At 58.8% G+C, this 17,250-nt stretch overlaps 1 protein-coding gene across 1 annotated transcript in view; it reads right to left on the reverse strand.

Annotated features, from left to right (window-relative positions):
• Nucleotides 1-282: 282 nt before the first annotated feature.
• Nucleotides 283-17,250, reverse strand: part of NDUFA10 (NADH:ubiquinone oxidoreductase subunit A10) — a 51,404-nt gene continuing 34,436 nt past the window's right edge. The window contains exon 10 of the mRNA XM_047846542.1: nt 283-696. Within this exon, the coding sequence (XP_047702498.1) occupies nt 628-696 (69 nt within the window). The 3' untranslated portion in view covers nt 283-627. The remainder of the gene's footprint in view (nt 697-17,250) is intronic.

Genomic DNA, 17,250 nt, shown 5'->3' on the forward strand with positions numbered 1-17,250 from the left:
AGGAATTACAACGATGGTCCTCCTGTGTGTCTCCTGACATGTCTTTTAGAAGAAACGGGTGGTTCTAGAAGCAGGCGGTGATTTCTTCCCTGCCTGTTTCCTGTGCCCCCTGCAGTAGCCAGACGGCCGGTCAGACGGCTCAGTGCCTCAGGGGCCCTCTCTGTCCTCGCCTCTGACTGAATAAACCAAATGCATCAAAGCTCACGGTCGGTGAAGTGCAGGCAGACACGTGTGTGCACGTACATGTATGTGATGTGTGCAGACGTGTGATGGAGGCAAATGCCACGGAAACAGTTTTATTTTTATTTCTCGAAGTGTGAAGACAGGTACAAAATCGGCACGACACTGAACACGGCTGCAATGAAAGGGAATTCTTCTAGAAACATCTAGTAACATCCGGTCTTTAATAGCAGATTTATTTCCCCGGTGATAATTCTGGATCATTCCCAAAGCTACAAGATTCCGCCTCCCGAACACTAGAGGCTCCCGGTCCCCCAGCAGCTACACTACAAGCGGCCTGGTTCCGGCTCACCCGCCCCTCCCCCCGAGTAAGCTGCAGGGACCCCACGAGTGAGGCAGACCGGAAGTGTCCTCGTCATCGCGATGCAGGCCACGGAGGAGGGTCCGTCACTTCAGCCAGATCCACTTGTCACCCACGTCCGCATTGTACCCGGGGCAGTACTTGCGTCCCGGCAGCTGTGGGAGGGAAAGCCACGGTCACATGCTTTACAAGGAACACGGAGCCCCCGGCTCACCCGCCCGAGAGCTTGTTCGAGTCCGAGCTTCCTCAGCAGGACCAGGGGGCCCGCCCCACGACGGGTGCTGCTCCAAGGGGAGTCGCACAGGCCCCCGGTGAGAGCTCGGCCGGCTGGCATGCTGCGGCAACCAGCAGACCTGGGGGCGGCCTCTGGCTGGCTTTGACGGCCATGATTCAAAGACACGGCGACACTGCAAAACCTGCCAATGAAATCACACCTCCGGGGGGCACAGTCTGGACCAGCACACTCTCGTGAGTCCTCGGGTGAGGCTAACACAGGGCCCTCCGCCCTCCATGTGGGCAGGTTATGGAAGCGGGTGAACCGTCAGGCCCGACCTCAGTGGGAACCTCCAGGAGCAGGGGTGGGGGAGCGGCCGGACCCAGGAGGGCTGTTTGTCAGGGGAGCAATGGGGCCGGGAGGAGGGAGGTCTCCTGCCGGCCTGCCCGCCGTGTACCCGAGGGAAGTCAGGGGCACAGACGGGGGACGCAGGGCAGAGAGACCGTGCCACGCAGACGCGAGCCCAGCCCCGCGGGCAAAGGAGTCGGCATCGAGACCAGGGCTCGCCGGCCCTGAGTGGCTGCAAAAGGCAGCACCAGCGTGTGGCTCACCCAGACCCGAGGGACGCGCTGCACAGGCAGGGAAACACTCAGATACAGCATGTTTTTCAAGTTACGTAAATGGGAACAAAATACTGAATTTTCTTTTTCCTATTTTCACATCGATGTGGAAAGATCTGTACATGCCACATGCAAAACTCTTCCAAATTTTGCACATAGTACTAAAGTATTAAAAAATAAATAAACCACGGGCACCTGGGTGGCTCAGTTGGTTAAGTGTCTGACTCTTGGTTCTGGCTCAGGTCATAATGTCACGGTTCGGGAGTTCGAGCCTGACACGCTATCGGCATGGGGCCTGCCTGGGATTCTCTCTTCCTCTCTCTCTGCCCCTCCTCTGATCACTCTCACGCTCAAAATAAACTTAAAAAAATAAAATAAAATAAATCAGTCTTTCCTTTATCCTGATCAGCAAAAGGCATCCACCTGCAGCCACAGCGAGGGGAACCACGGAGGGGCATGTGGGCAGCGTGTCCATGAAGGCCCTGAACGCCACTCCCAAGGCCAGACAGCCCTGACGACCAGCTCTGAGGCCCCCAACCCATGTTCTCTCCTGGCTACTGGAGCCTCAGGTTTCCGGGGGGTTCTGTAGCAGGCAGCAGAGGTCCGGCCACCGGGGCACTGGCGGGAGGGGTGAGCAGGGAGCTGGCACACAGGTAGAGGAGACAAGCGTGGGCCATCTCTACTTTCAGGCCCGGGGTACCCTGCTAATGGGGCCCTACCCAGGTGCCACGAGCACTCCGGGAACACAAGAGGAAAACAAAGGACAAGACCCAGCTCTCCAGGAGTTGAGAGTCTCGGGGGCAGACTGGCAAGGGAGCACGCGTGACACGCCCACAGCCCACGGTGGCGCTGCGGGCCAGCCCAGGGCAGAGAACGGGGGACACCCCGGGGAGAGGCGGGCGCCCGGGGCCGCTGTGCGAGCCACAGGACTCGGAAGCGGCAGGAAGAGGTGAGCTCTTCTGCTCTCTGATTCCGACAGGCACTTGGGTGTAAGGTGGTCGCTGGGCCGGAGCAGGTGCAGGGAGTGCCGCGGGCGAGGGCCACAGGGACCGACGCCGTTCTGGCCTCCTTGGGCCCGAAGGGCTGAAGGTCCTGGGTAAATAGAGGGGAGCAGGGGGAGGACAGGCGATGTCCCCGGGGAAGGGGGCCCCAGCCGGGCTGTGGACACCGCACGGGAGCAGCCCCGGGGCACCTCGTGGAGATGGTGCGGGGCCCTGGAAGGCTGGGTCCGAGGCTCCAGAGATCCGCGGGCAGGCCCCCGCCACCCAGCAGGCGGCCCACTGAGGGCAAGAGCAAGGAGGGAGGGCAGGCCGGGCGCCATCCGCAAACACCCAGCAAACGGCCGTCCGGGCACCAAGCTGCAGCAGGAAAGGAGAGCGCACCTGCCGGAAGACGGCCTCTCTCTGAGCACCCGCCGCAGCGCCACAGGCGAACAACACAGCGCTGGCGTCTCCGCGCAAGAGCACTGAGGCTCTGACCCGCCTGACCCTGCGGCAAACCCGCGCGGCTGAGCCCCCGGGTTTCTGAGGTCAAGGTGTCCTTCGTGCTGGCGTCTGCCACACGGGCCCTCATGGCAGCACCTGCTGAGGACAGGCTGGGCAGGCGACAGCTGGCTCTGTCCTCCTCTTCGCAAATCCAATTTCCCACCACGGAGCAAATAAAAACTAGCAGAACGTCAAACCTGCTGAGTCCGGCCAGTATCTGCTAACTGCCTCGTGAAGCCTGCTCCCCGGACATCTCAGGGCGCGGTTTCACTGGCCTTTGATTCCAGATCCTCAGGGTCCCTTTCCAGTGCATGTAAGCCAACAGAGACCCCAGGGAGGGTTTCCGTTCGGAACATTTCACACCGCGGGAGCACAAGATAAGCTGCTTACACGTTACTTCATCGCTGCGTCTGCTCATTTAAATAAACCTGCAAACCAGTAGAACCCAGTTCACATTCGTCATGTGAGAAAACACAGCCCCGCAGCGGCACCGCTCAGGAACCGGCACCAGAGTGACACCTCCCCGGGCCCGGCCACCCCTTAGCGCACACAGGCTTGTAGGTGCGCATCCCCGGACGAGGGCCCCCCCCTCGGTGACGGGGCCGCTAGCCGGACTACTCTGTAGACAGGAGCTGCCCAGCGCCTCCCAAGTATAAGCCTCCAGCCTGTACAGGACAAATGACCACCTATCTTCCTCAAGCCGCTGATGTTCCAGTTTGTTTTCTGGTTCTCCCAGCTGAACTTACTTCTGGTCTTAATTTGTTCTTCGTGCACGGGAAAATATCTTAGAAGAAATTCTGACTAGCGGAAGGCCCCCTCTTCACTCTGAAAACATCCCAGGAAGCATTACATGTGAAGTGTGGGGGGTCCACCTGCTGACCGGGCCTGAGGACCGCTGCGTGTGCACGGGGCGAGGGAGGAACTCAAGCCTTCAGCGCTCCCTCTCTGAAAATCCACGTGGGACATGTGAGCTGAGGATAATCTTGCACACACCTGTCCTCTGAAGTCACGGCGCTGTGCCGGTTTAATACTCCCAGGAATTTGTTTCCCCACCTTTTCCATTTACCATTAAAAATCAAAAAGTTTAGGGGCGCCTGAGGGGGGGGCTCAGTCGGTTAAGCATCCGATTTGATCTCGGCTCAGGCCATGATCTCAAGGTTCCTGAGATCAAGCGCCACGTCAGGCCCTGCGCTGACAGCGCAGAACCTGCTTGGAATCCTCTGTCCCTGCCCCTCTCCTGCTCGTGTGTGCACGCGTGCTCTCTCTCTCTCAAAATAAACAAACGTTAAAAAAAAAAAATCAGAAAGTGAATTTCCTTAAGAAAACACTGCAGCAAACCACAAACACAAACTCTTCCAGAAAAGTGGCCAAGCTGCCTGGTGCCCGATATTGTGGTGAGCCGGCCCACCCCTGGGGCTCTCCGTGATGAGTGGGCTCAGTGCCCCCGTAAACCTGGCGATCGGGGCTGGGCACTGGGAAGAGCCAGGAACAAGCAGGAGGCTCGGGTGAGTGGCACAGAGCGGGCACTGATGTCCCGGAGGAGGCAGAAGGGTGGCCTTCCACCCGAGCTCCCCCTGGGCAACCCTCCTCGGGGTGTCGGGGGGCGCACAGCCTCGCAGTCCAGAGACCGAGGACGTGGGCATCCGAGGCTGTCCGCAGCTCAGTGGTTTCCTCCCCGGGCCCAGGTCTTGTTCCCACTGGCATCATCTTGATTGGCACGGAAGAGATGGGAAAAGACACGAATACCAAAGTACGTATTTGCAAAATCATTCCCGATTTCCCCAAATGATTTAACTGTGCAAAATCTGCGTGTCAGACGGTCGTGTGTAATTTAAACTAACATTTATAACGGTGAGAACTGTGAGATCCCTGACCCTCCTGGCGAACAGCACACGACAGCTTACTGGACAGCCCCCCCCCCCACACACATGCACGCTCGCACACACGTATGCACACACAAGGCACGTACACACATGCACACGCACGTATACACTTGCACACACACATGTACGCGCAAACACATGCATATACGCATACAGGCACACGCACGTACACACACACACACGCGTGCACGCACACAGGCACAAAAGTACGCACACACGCACGCACTGCTAGCACACGACCCCTGGAAGGGGACGTTCAAAAGAAACTTCTCACAGGCTGCCTCTTAGGGGCCCAGGGGCCAGGGGCCAAGGAAGGAGAGCTGAGCTAACTGCACGCTCCATGCCTCCTGAAGCTCATAGCACACGCAGTCCTTTCTCTTCTCTCTCTAAAAGAAAGGCTAAGTAGCCCAGGGACAAACAGCTAGAGTACGCACGGGACTAGGATCCGAAGCTACGTCTTCTGGCTCGGACTCCATTCCCACTCACTAGGCCGCCGGCCACAACTGCCTCCCGTGTGCAGCCCGTGGGCCAACCTGTTCCTGAGGCTTTCCTGGAGAGAAACCGTCTTCGACGCGTGCCTCCAGGTTTCCGTGTTTCAGGTACACTTGTAGAAGGGGGGCTGCTCACTCGAGGGCAAATAAACGGTGAGCAGACGGGTGCTGACACAGCACTCAGAAGGCGCGGAAGCCGCCGGCCCAGATTGTGACGCCGCGGCTTGCCCCGCGGGGGCGATTCTGGGCTTCCACGTGTCCTCGTGCACTTAACACAGGCCGCTGGCCCAGTGCCGGGGACGGCCCAGTGCCGGGGACGGCCCAGTGCCGGGACCCGAAGACCACCTCCAGCCTGACGACTGTGCTCGGGGAAAACACGGTTTGGCTGGAAGTCGGTCATGCCGCTTGTCTGCAGACCGACTGTGGCGCCTCTCTGCCCAGAGAGGGGCCGGGTGAGGGGCCGTATGTGCCCGGGAGAGGGGGGCAGTGGGGGTACGTGCCCAAGGGAGGGGCTGGGGGAGGGGCCCGGGGAGCGGCCGTATGTGCTCTGCCACTGAGGACAGACCACGTGAGAGCCACCGGACCAATCCACACCAGGACAGACAGGTCAGGGTGGCTAGCATCTGTGGGCAGAGAGCTAGAAGGGAGGCCCCGGGCAAGGAAAGAGGCTCATCGCAGTGACCCACTGGGTCTGCGGCTGGGCACGTCCATGCACGTGTGAGACGATGCTCCTGGAGGCAGGCAGGCAGAGGGCCATCCGAGGGAAAGAGCATTTCTGGGAGCTGCAAGGTGCTCCCCTCAGGCCGTGAGTGACTGAGCTCCAGGCAGCCAAGGCCCGCCACGCCACATATCGGGCTAATCCTTCCCTAGAAGTCAGGCTACCTGAGACTCACCAAAAAGCTAAGCTTGTTAAACTGGTTTGCAGTTACCTCCGGCTGGCAGAGTAAACGTTCTAACACTCTTCAGAGGAATAAAACAAAATCTAGTACTCAACCACTGAAAAGTCTCTAGACACGTGAAGGGAAAATGTAACTTGGGGCGCCTGGTGGCTCAGTCGGTTGAGTGTCTGAATCTTGGTTGCGGCTCAGGTTGTGATCTCCTGGTTTGTGAGTTCAAGCCCCATATCGGGCTCTGTGCTGGCAAGGTGGAGTCTGCTTGGAATTCTCTCTCTCCTTCTCTCTGCCCCTTCCCCACTTGCTCTCTCTCAAATATAAACGTAGAAAAGAAAGAAAGGAAGGAAGGAAGGAAGGAAGGAAGGAAGGAAGGAAGAAAGGAAGAAAGAAAAAAAGAAAGAAAGAAAGAAAGAAAGAAAGAAAGAAAGAAAGAAGAAAACATAACCTGTAACCAGGGGAAAACAAATTAGGGGCGAAAACAAATCAGGCTCAGACGAATCGTCAATGACGATGACGGATTAGGAAACAAGACCGTTAGAACAGCTATTATAAAAATATTCAACCTCCTCAAGGAATTAAATGAAAAATGAAAATAATGAGAAAACTAGAAAACATAAAAAGAAACAAATAAAAATCCTAGGGTTAAAAGAAAATAGGATTTCTGAAATAAGATTCCACCTGACGGGGGTGGTGGTCACAGCAGCGTGCGGCTCCGACGTCCCCACCGCCCCCGCGCCGACCCTGTGGTCCACCACCCCATTCGCACCGAGGCCACACCCTGGTGAGGAGCTCGGCCCTCAGCTCAGAGCCACAGAGGGTCCGGGCCAGCCCGTCTGTGGGGGCCGTGGGCCTCTCCCTCGTCCACCTGGCCAGGTCCATCCTGCACGGCTGCCACACCACGCTCCTCCCGTCCCTCTCCGGTCACGGACGGCACGCAGCGGAGGACGAAGGGCTCCCCCTGCACCTCGCATCTCTCCCCTTTACTCCTCACGGGCGTCTCCCAACAGTCTGGGCAATTTAATCCCATCTTGGCTTCTGTTCCTCGGAGGACCCAAACGAACACCAGGGAACTGCCAGCGTGTCTCACACACACGAGGAAACGGGGAACTGAAAGTAAGGCACAGAGACAAAAAGGCCCAAAACAGAATCTCGGTGATCTCTGGGTCACCGTCAAGTCGGACAACGTCTGTGCACGGAGCCCCAGAAGGGGTGAGAGACAACACCCGGGGCAACAGGGCCCAAGCGTGCTCACAGATGCTACGGAGACCGAGCGAGCGCCGCGCACAGGCGGGCCACGACGGCTCGCGGAGGCGCGTCGCGACAAAGTGGCTGGGAAGCGGTGACAAAGACAGAGAGCAAGAGACACAAGGGCCGCGGGCAAGCGGGACCTCACACTCGTCCACGGAAGCCGCGTGGCCAGGATCCACGGGGCCTCAGCGGGTCGGGGGGGACGCGCGCCAACCCGGGATTCTTCTCCGGGCGCCCGTGTCTGTGAAAGTGCAGCTGAAGCTGGTTCTTCTCTTTCTTCGAGCAAGAGCTCACAGGACGCGCTGCCCGCAGACCCGTGCCGTAAGCACCAGCGACGGAGGCGGCTCAGGCCACACGAGAGAGCCGCCAGACGGAAGCCTGGGACCACCGAGCGCGAGCGCGCCAGAGAAGGGAGCGACGGGGCGGGTGGCGGGTCACGAAGAACCTCTCACCTCTTTCACAGAGAACTGACCGTTTGAAGCCGAGATAACAACAGGTCATGAGGCTACCGACACGGGCAACGTGAAATGCAGGGGAGCAACCCGGCAGAGGTGGGAGGAGCTGGGCGGGAGGCGCCCCCGTGAGGCGCCTGCGTTCCGCGTGGCCCGGCAGGACAGGACGGGCTGCTCACGTGGCGAGGGACAGGCGTGCGCTGGAGCGGCCATTAACGGTGAGACGGGTATAGCGTTTGAGTCAACAGCGGAAATAAAACAGAAGTATAGACCATTATAAACCAAGCCAAAAGCAGCAGGAAAAGAGAAAACGATGCAAATCTGACCCGCACTTGCTACAGCGTCGACGCGTGGCGCGGGAGAGCAGGTTCCCAGCAGGAAGAGACCTCGCCTCTCCCCAGTGGCTCACTGCGCGGCCCTCTCTGGGCCAGGCTCTGGCTCCTGCAGCCCTGCTTCCCCCCCACCCTTCCCCCCAGCCCTGCTCCATCACCACCTCCCGGGAAGGAAGCGCCCTGGCCCCCGTCTGTGACAGAGACTAGAACACTGGTGCTCGGGGAACAGAGCCGGCCCCACCTCCCGCACAGGCACCTCCCCGAGGGAGCAGCTGACGACTGGTTGTCCGGGCCTCTGCCTCTTCTTCGCTCCTGCTCTTCTGGGGTGCCTCCCCGGGCCGCTCTTCCTCCCCGGCTCCTGCCCCTCTCTCCACGAGCCCTCCCTGTCCCCTGGGAGCCCCTGCACCCGTCCACAGACTCTCCTCCTGGCACTCATCTCAAAGCGACGCCCAGGGCAGTCACCGGCCTACTTATCGACGCCAGCGATGGTCACCAAGTCCCGCCGCCGGCACCGCCTCACAGGTCCCGCCGCCACGAGGGGCAGGCAGGCGCCTTCCCTACTTGACAAGATGTTACGTGACCTGCCCGAGCCACCGGGCTGCAAGCGGCAAGCTAGAACCGCGGGTCTCAAGTCCAGGATCATCTTCCGGGACACCGGGAGCGGGTTAGCAGACAGGAAGTCCTCCCCGCTGCTAACTCTGGAAAATGATATAGTAGCTTTGTCTCTCTCGACCACATGCTGCCTTTCCTGAGTTTTACCAAATTCCATTCACTCCCTCCGATTTTCTGTTTATCTGCCAGTCCTGGTGTATCATGCTGTGCCGCTCAAGTTTCTAGAATAGAGACGCCTGGGCATGTGTCGGGGCACGGTCCCCGCTCCACGCTGGCCTGGGAGGGTGGACGCCCAGGCTTTCCCACCTCCTCTCGTGTTTCCTGCAGTGTCTGGTTGGGAACCCTGGCTCTCAGCGGTCACCGCAGGGCGCTCACTGAGGCTCACAGTCTCTTAGCGGCTCTCCAGAGAACTAGAACCCAGGCAGGAATTCTGGCCTCAAATCCTTTGTCGTATTACTGTCGGGAGGTGAATTTTTTTAAAAGGATCAAATGAAGCCCTCCTTGTATCGGACCCGCCTCACCCCACGAGAGCCGGGACGTGGGTTATACCGGCTACGACGGACTCTGCTCTTTCCAGATGCTCTGCCGGCTCGGTAAGTCTGGAGTGACCCCGGGATTCCAACTTCCGATCTCTGTTTCCCATGATTATGTAGAAATGCTAATAGACTCTAAGAATTTTTCATTAATTTCAAAGAGCGTGGTAGAAATTATTTAGTAGAGTCACTTCTCTGATATACAATCTCCCTGATTTTCCATTACTGCTAAGCATAAATCAAGGGTGAAACTCTGAAATCAACTCCCCCCTCGAAATCTCATTTTATCGAGACAATTTTCAAAAGCCATCTTTTAAAGAACAAGTGCCTTCTATCTTTAGCACAAACACCACAGCCTGTTACAAACACATCCACACTCAGCGGCCAAATCCGCTGCCAGAAGCACCACAGACTCGTGTGTTCGCAAGGACTCACGTGAGCAGTGAGTGGAAAGAAAAGGCCCTAACTCAAGCACTCGCTTAAATACCTGAAAACAGTATTCTTTCCAGAAACCCTAAAACGAAAGTACCGACTGAGCGCACCGCCAAGTCTGGGCACCCGGGCTTTGTCAGGCTGCGTGCTAAGGCGTCTCCCCGTGACCTGCCACCGGCAGAGCCTCAGATAACACGTGACAATCCGCAGTTTCACTCAGGGGAAAGCACCTGGTGAAAAGCCCGCGTCGTGCGCTAGCGGTCTTCTCCGGGGGACACGCGTTATCCTCACACGCGGGACTCGAGGTCACGGGGCACACGGACCGATGCGCAGTCTCGGGGACGCGCTCTCCAGGCAGCGTGTGCAGGGGCACTCGCAGCGCACGTCTCGGCGCGTCTTCCGGCCCCGACGGGCGAAGGGCAGGCTGAAGAGCACTCTACGCGCTCAACTAAACAACGTCCACGCTGAGAGTCTGCACTTGGACACAAACACACGTAGCAGATTAAGTTCTAACTGAGGCTTACGCGTCGAGAGGAAGCGCAGGACAATTAAACGTCTGCACCTCTCCTCCCGAGCGTGTTCACGTGAGCGGGTGCTACGGCTCCTGGTCACTGCACGTCTGTCTGTATCAAAGGGAATCTCACAGGAGCGAGGGCACGCGGTGTTAGCATGCTGGAGTGACTGCCCGTCTCTGTTCTGAAACATGGTCGCTAGGTGCTGCGGTGGAGACAACTTGAGAGAGTGGACAAATAAAAACAGCAGGGAGGAAGCAGAAGACCGTGGTCCTAGCAACTGTCTGGGAACAATCGGATTGGTGGAGCGAGCGCCGTATCCTAATAGCATCTGGCCTCCCTAAATGGAAAAGACACCGAATCCGTAAAGTGGAAACCAATTCACAGCTTGTCTGCCCTGAGGAAGGGCTGCACGGAAATAAAAAGTGACCCAATACCGTGTCTGAAAAATGACTCTCAAAAGTTAGCAGGCTGCTTCGCACACGTCAGCACCCCCCCCCCCGCCCCGAGCAGGCCCCGGCCGTTCCAAGTACCGAAGGGGACCGGGTGAACAGAAAGAACACGGATGGATGTTCTCAGACTCCAGGCACGCGTGCCCCTCTGCAAACATCACTTCGGGAGAAACCGGAGACAGGCGGTCACCCGGAGTGTGGCAGGCACCTGAAAGGCCCCGGACCCCAGCCAGCGACAGGGCCGAGCAAACGCCGAGGTCACAGGATCAACAAAACCAGACGAAAACTAAAAAATCCTATTCCTGTTAAATCTCAGGTCTGTCTTCACTAGTCCGCGCCCCCAGGTCACGACACAGCTAAGCCGGAAATGCTCACGCACACGCGCCTGCACGCCAGCCACCCCGGCGGCCCCCGTGTGGCTGCCGTGCCCGAAGGGCTGGCTGACGGGACGCAGCCCCGGTGCGTCCTCCGGGAACCTCCACCCCCAACGGCAGATAACCTCTGTGCCAGGCGGCTCGTTTACAAACGGGAATAACGACAACGCTGCCTTCCTGGGGCAGCAGCACGGGGCCTCGCCCACAGCTCACAACCGGCCGCCCTTGTACTGCAGCCTCCCCGTCAGCCCTCTCAGCTCTCACCCCTGCCCCGGGGCCCTCCTGCCTGCACCCCAGCCGTCCCCGCAGAGCCCCTCTCCTTCTCACTGCCGACCACCAGGAGGGCGCTGAGGCCCGCGGAGGATCCGGGCCCTGCTGCGTACCCGCTGTCCGCGAACAGAAGGCCCTCGCCAGCCAGGACGGCGTCTTCCGAACCATCACCCCAGACTTCCACCCTTGACGCCCTTCCTTAGGAGGGCGCCACCGGAGCTGATCTCTGAGCCCCGCCTTTCCCGAAAGGTGAGTCTACAACTCACCTCAGAGGCTTTCTTGTAGACAGTGAGTAATCCCCAGTGAAGCCCGCGGTTCAGCATAAAGGACTGACGAAAGCCCTTTCTACCTCTTCTTGTCCTCGCCTGAAGCTGGACGGAGCCTGTCGGGCCCCGCGCCCCCCGCAGGCAGGTCCTCTACTGGGGCAGGGGTCTCTGGCGCGAAAGAGCCTCGCCCACCAGATCTCACGAAGTGGTGTCCATCCCGCTCAGGGCGACTGCTCCTGCAGGCGCTGGGGCCCGCCTGCGCACTGTGCCCGCGGCCCTGAGGGCGGCCACACCTGCGCGGCGGGCCGGCGACCCCTTCTGCACCCCTGCAGTCTGGGCCCACCTGCTGCGCCCACCCTCCCGTACCTTCCCCCTCACTTCCTGCTGGGTCTTGCCCTTGGGCTACAAAAACACTGAGGTCCCGGCCTTTCGAGATAAAACAAAACACGGGAAAGCCCACTGCCACCACCCCGCCCAAACTCTCGGGCGAGGGCCAGCAGCCCGCACCACCCCGACCTTCCCGCAGCACCGACACAGGCGCCGTGCCCTCGGCCGCGGGGGCTGGGCCGGCTCCGGGGGCTCCTCCGCTGCACCAGCCGTCCTCCCCCGCCCCTCCTCCCGCGGCGGCTCCCGTTGGCCCAGGCCCCGGGCCCACACGCCGCGGGGAAGGGGCAGCTCCTCCGGGGGCCATGGTGCTTCCCCTGCCCCCACCCTCCGAGGGGAACGGGTCATTAGTTCAAACAGCCACGCCGATGGCACTTGTCGCCGCAACTGCAGACTTCGATCAAACGTTATGAGAACAGAAAGCGTGAGCCTGAAAAGGAGAACGGGGCTGAAACGCTTTGGCCGAGTGGCCAGAACACAGCGTGGGAGCAGGTACAGGAGCTCGGTGGGGGCGAACCCTGTGCCCCCACTGTGCCCCCAGTGGTCCTCGTGCTTCACAAGGCTGGGCGGACTTGCTTCCACGAGCGTCCCCTAGGATGGCCTGACCGACAGGCCGTCACACGAGAGCGCCACTCCAGCATGCAGAGGGGACAGGCGTCCTCGGGGTCCAGCTGGTCCTGGAAAGTTCTCTAGTGAGACACCTTTTCTGGGTTCACTCAGTTAACACAGGATCCATTAATAAGTGTGCCCGAGGCCCCACAATGAAGCCCGCTGTCAAAACAAGCAGCTGTGTGTGGCCTACAAACCCCCAGCTGGCACGTCACCGCCAATCCGCTTCAGAGCACGAGTCCTAGCGTCGTCTCTACCTGCACCCGGCACCGCACCCACGACACGGCTCCAAGAAACGCAGTGAGACAAACACCACGCCAGCGCCTGCCCGAGGCGCCTGCCCCCGCGGTCACGGCCCTGCCTTGACCACTCTCCGGCACCTGAACCCTTCAACCCTTCAAGGACAGCGTCTTTCCTTGTAAACCTGTAGCGGGGAAGGGGGCCCTCGGGTAAGGGCACGTGAGCCAGGCCCCACCACGTCTCACCCAGACTCCTCAAACACCCCCCTTCCCTGCCCCCACTCGAGGGCCAACGCATCAAGCGGAGCGATCCTTCCCTCAAAACACCGTGCTGGCTTCCGGTCTCGCCAAGACATCAGGCCAGTCTTCACAGCACGGCCTCCAGCCCCCTCTGACCCCGCCCTGCTACCTTCCCACCTCACCTCCAGCTCCGCCTGCCGCCCCACCGGCTCCACTTCACGGGCGGGGGCTCCGTGCCCAGCCTGCAGGTGCAGGGGTCACCTGCCCGTGCGGGCGCCCTCTCTCAGCGCAGCTCCCACCGGAGAGAGCTTCATCTCTGCCCCGCGGCACTCAGACGCCCCGCTACATACGTGTTTATCGTCTGTCCCGCCTTCCCCCAACCAGGACGCAGGCTCCTGCGAGCAAGCTTTTGTTCTAGTCCCAGATGTGGCCCCGGCGCTTACAACAGTGCCCGGAACAATAAACATTTGCCGAGCGGTAAGTGAGTGAGCGTAAAGTGATGACGGTTTGGGGGGAGGGACGGCAGCCAGCGCCAGGGGTAAGCCGTCATTGCTCACAGTATCTTCGCGCTCCCGAGCTGCCCGAGGGCACCCTCTGCCTGGGATTCTCGGATGATGACAGAAGACGGAGTTCCTTCACCAGCCAGGTCTCCCTTCTATGCCCTGCGGGTCGGGCACTGAATGAGTCCTGTCCTGGGGGTTCACCAGGCAAACACCTGTTGAGCACAGAGAGACACGGAGCTTCCGACTCAGACGCCCCGGAGCTCGGACACGGGAAGCACCGGCACCAAAGCCGGCGTTCAGATCCCGTGGGAACCCAGTGGCTTTCCATTTCCAGCAAGGCAACAGCCCCAACGCCAGGAGAAAGCTCTTGATGTAAAACCTCTGGAAATGCTTTAAATGCACTGCTGAGCTCCACGAGCAACAACAGGGGCTGAAAGCGAAGAGCAGACGGGAAGGCAGGATGGCGGGCTGTGGCCTCCTTGCCCCGGGGACATTTGGAGAGCCGCCCAGAGACAACAGGCAGGGCCGCGGGGCCGTGTGGGAAGGGGATTCTTGACGGACACGCAGCACAGCTCCCGGGCGGCCACGGTCAGTCCTCACCCTGGCGTGGGAGCCCGGAGTCCCCGCACAGTCCCGGCTGCCCCGAGGAACGGAATGTTCGGGGCATACTCACACCAAAAGAGTAGCTGTTGCTTATCTGAATTCAAACTGAAGTGGGCATCTTGTATTTAGGAGGGACTCTCACCAAACGCCCACAGATATATGCCCACAGAGCATGAACTTCGCGTCCAAAGTCTCCAAACACAGAAGGGAATAAGCCACCAAGGGTCAGAATCAGAGGACACGAGAAATGACCAAGTCTGACGCTCTTCCAGACCTGACGTTACCACGTGCAGAATACAAGGAACTATATATTTGAGACGCTTCAAGAAAGGGAAGCCAATGAAACCATAAGCAAGAAATAACATCCTGTCAATGAGATTCAGAAAGCACTGGCAGAAGGAAAGAGACTTAAACACAGACCCAGAACAGCAAAGACAGGAAGAGAAGAAGGACCCTCACAGGGAGAGGGGACCACAGCACTCGACGAAAAACAAAAGGTCGGCGCCCTGCTCCCGCTTCCAATAACCTCCCACCACAAGCCCCAGCAAGTTCAGGGTCTGGCGTGAAATACGCGCAGCGTGTACTGGGGCTGCGACGCGCAGAGCTCGGCCCTCCTCCGGCTCCTCACGTCTCTACAAGCACAGGGCACACGCTTGGCGAGGTTCTCACGAAACCAGGATTGTGACCTTGGTAACTTCATCACCTTTACTACCTGAATCAGAATCATACAAACTTGTCATGCCGTCGAGGCACTTTGGCTGAAACACACTTTCAACACTGAAACTAGTTTTCCCTGGAAAATGAGAAAATGGCCGGCAGGGTGGTGGGCTTCTGAGGGTCCTCCCGCAACGGCCCCCACCCCAGCAACTCACGTGTCCCAGGACATACGTGGCCACAGGACACCCCCGGCTCTGACACCAAGCAATTCCTCCTCTTGAAGGAAACAATTCTCACGCGTCCCCACCCTGCTGTCCTCCAGGCAGCAGACCACGCGGTGCCTCGGGTGTCCCGGGGAGGACCGGCCTCACCTGCTGCTCCCTCAGGCATTTCTAGAAAGCAGTTCTGCAGCCTGGCCAGGGACCCCTCCTGGAACCACAAATCTCTCCAGTCCTACAACAGCTGCGGGAGAAATCAGCAGCAGGGGCTTTGCCGCTCCTCCCCAGATGCCCCGCCATGTGCTGTCCAAGGGACACCTGGGAAGAACTGATGCCCATGTCTTCAACGTCCAGACGAAGTGCTCTGCCAACGAGGACAACAGTTACCGGTATTTACGTTCTATCTAAATTCAATCCATCGTTTGTTTTGTGTTTTGTTTTTTTAAGTAGGCTCACACCCAGTGTGGAAGCCCAACACGGGGCTTGAACTCGTGACCCTGCGATCAAGACCTGAACTGAGATCAAGAGTCGGACTCTTAACCGACTGAGCCCCCCAGGTGCCCAAACTGATCACTGCTTCAATATCAAGCAACGGAATTTCCTTCCAAAACATCAGGATCCCTCTAAATGTCCACACGATTCCTACTCAGTGGACGGACGTAAAGTGTGCGGTGTGCATGGAGACTGTAGAAAGGGAGCGTGCGCATCTGCGTGGCCTCGGCTAGGGGGTCAAGGCCGACACCAGCAGGGAGGAGGCAGGTTTACGATCCGTGAAGGGATGGAACCGGTGCTTCGCCTCTGCAGGCTCTCTCCCCCAGAACACAAACACCGGCTCACCCTGAGAAAAAAGGCAGACACACTCCGAGTGAGGGACGCCCCACCCAACACCTGACCGGTCCTCCTCAGAACCGTCACAAGGACTAACGGAGATCTGACCCACTGTCACGGCCAAATGGAGCTTTTGGAGACATCGCAACATACTGTCACACGGTGTCCTGGATGGGATCCTGGAACAGGAACGTGGCATTAGGGAAGAAGTGAGGAAATCGAGGAAGGTATGGAGGTACGAGTGCTGGCTGATGCACCGTGACAACACGCCTCGCGAACATGACGTTAGCACGGGAAACTGGGGGCGGGTGCGTGAGAACTCCCCCGCGCCTCCACGATGTTTCTGTAAATCTAAAACTGTTCTAAAAAATGGAGTTCTTTCTTAAAATGCTTACAAACTTTAAAAATCAATTAAAACGTCCAGCGTTTCTCAACATTTAATTAGCATCGTTAAGTCTGGGGCTCCTGGGCAGCTCAGTCGGTTAAGCGTCCGACTTTGGCTCAGATCATGATCTCACGGTTTGTGGCTTCGAGCCCCGCATCGGGCTCTGTGCCGACAGCTCGGAGCCTGGAGCCTGCCTCGGATTCTGTGTCTCCCCCTCTCTCTGTCCCTCCCCTGCTCACGCTCTGTCTCTTTCTCTCTCTCTCAAAATAAACATTAAAAAACCCATTAAAACTATAAGTCCAACATAGTAGATTCTCTTAACACTCACAAGTTAAACAACACGCAAAACACGATGACAATAGAAAACTGCCAGATGCCGCCACCTTGTCTCTGGTTAAAATGGCTGTCACATCCAGCTCCCAGGGGACCAGCGAGGACAACATGCCCCTCCTCAGCCACCAGGAGAGACAGGCAACATGAGGGAAACACCTGAGCGAAGGCACCAAGGTGGGGAGGCTCCAGGTCCCAGCGAAGAAAGGGGAAAAGGCGACTTGCCTGGTCTCCACACGCCTCCCTCCCAGGGCTCGGCTGCTCTCAAAGGCGGTTGCTGGGAAGCCGAGGGCACCGGGGGAGGCGACGGTGGGCCCAGTACGGTGGGTCAGGACCCACCACAGAGCAAGGGCCCCACTGAACGCACTCCCATCAGCAAGGGCAAAGGGGGAACACAGCAGACCCTCACAAGCCTAAGCGCAGCACCAACGGGCGGTTTCTCAATGGACTTGGGGACCCGGCCCTACTTTAGGTGCCAGGGGACAGCACCTACGTCCTCTCCAGAGTAAGGTAACACCACCAGAGCTTTGAGCTATCTTTGATGGCTGGAACGTAAAGAAAAAACAAGGCGCACCAAAAATAAGACTTAACGACCAAAAATGAAAGGACGGCTCTCCGTCCTACGCTACACTACAGGTAGTGTAG

The sequence above is a fragment of the Prionailurus viverrinus genome, unplaced genomic scaffold (assembly GCF_022837055.1).
Source record: "Prionailurus viverrinus isolate Anna unplaced genomic scaffold, UM_Priviv_1.0 scaffold_39, whole genome shotgun sequence".
Lineage (NCBI taxonomy): Eukaryota > Metazoa > Chordata > Mammalia > Carnivora > Felidae > Prionailurus > Prionailurus viverrinus.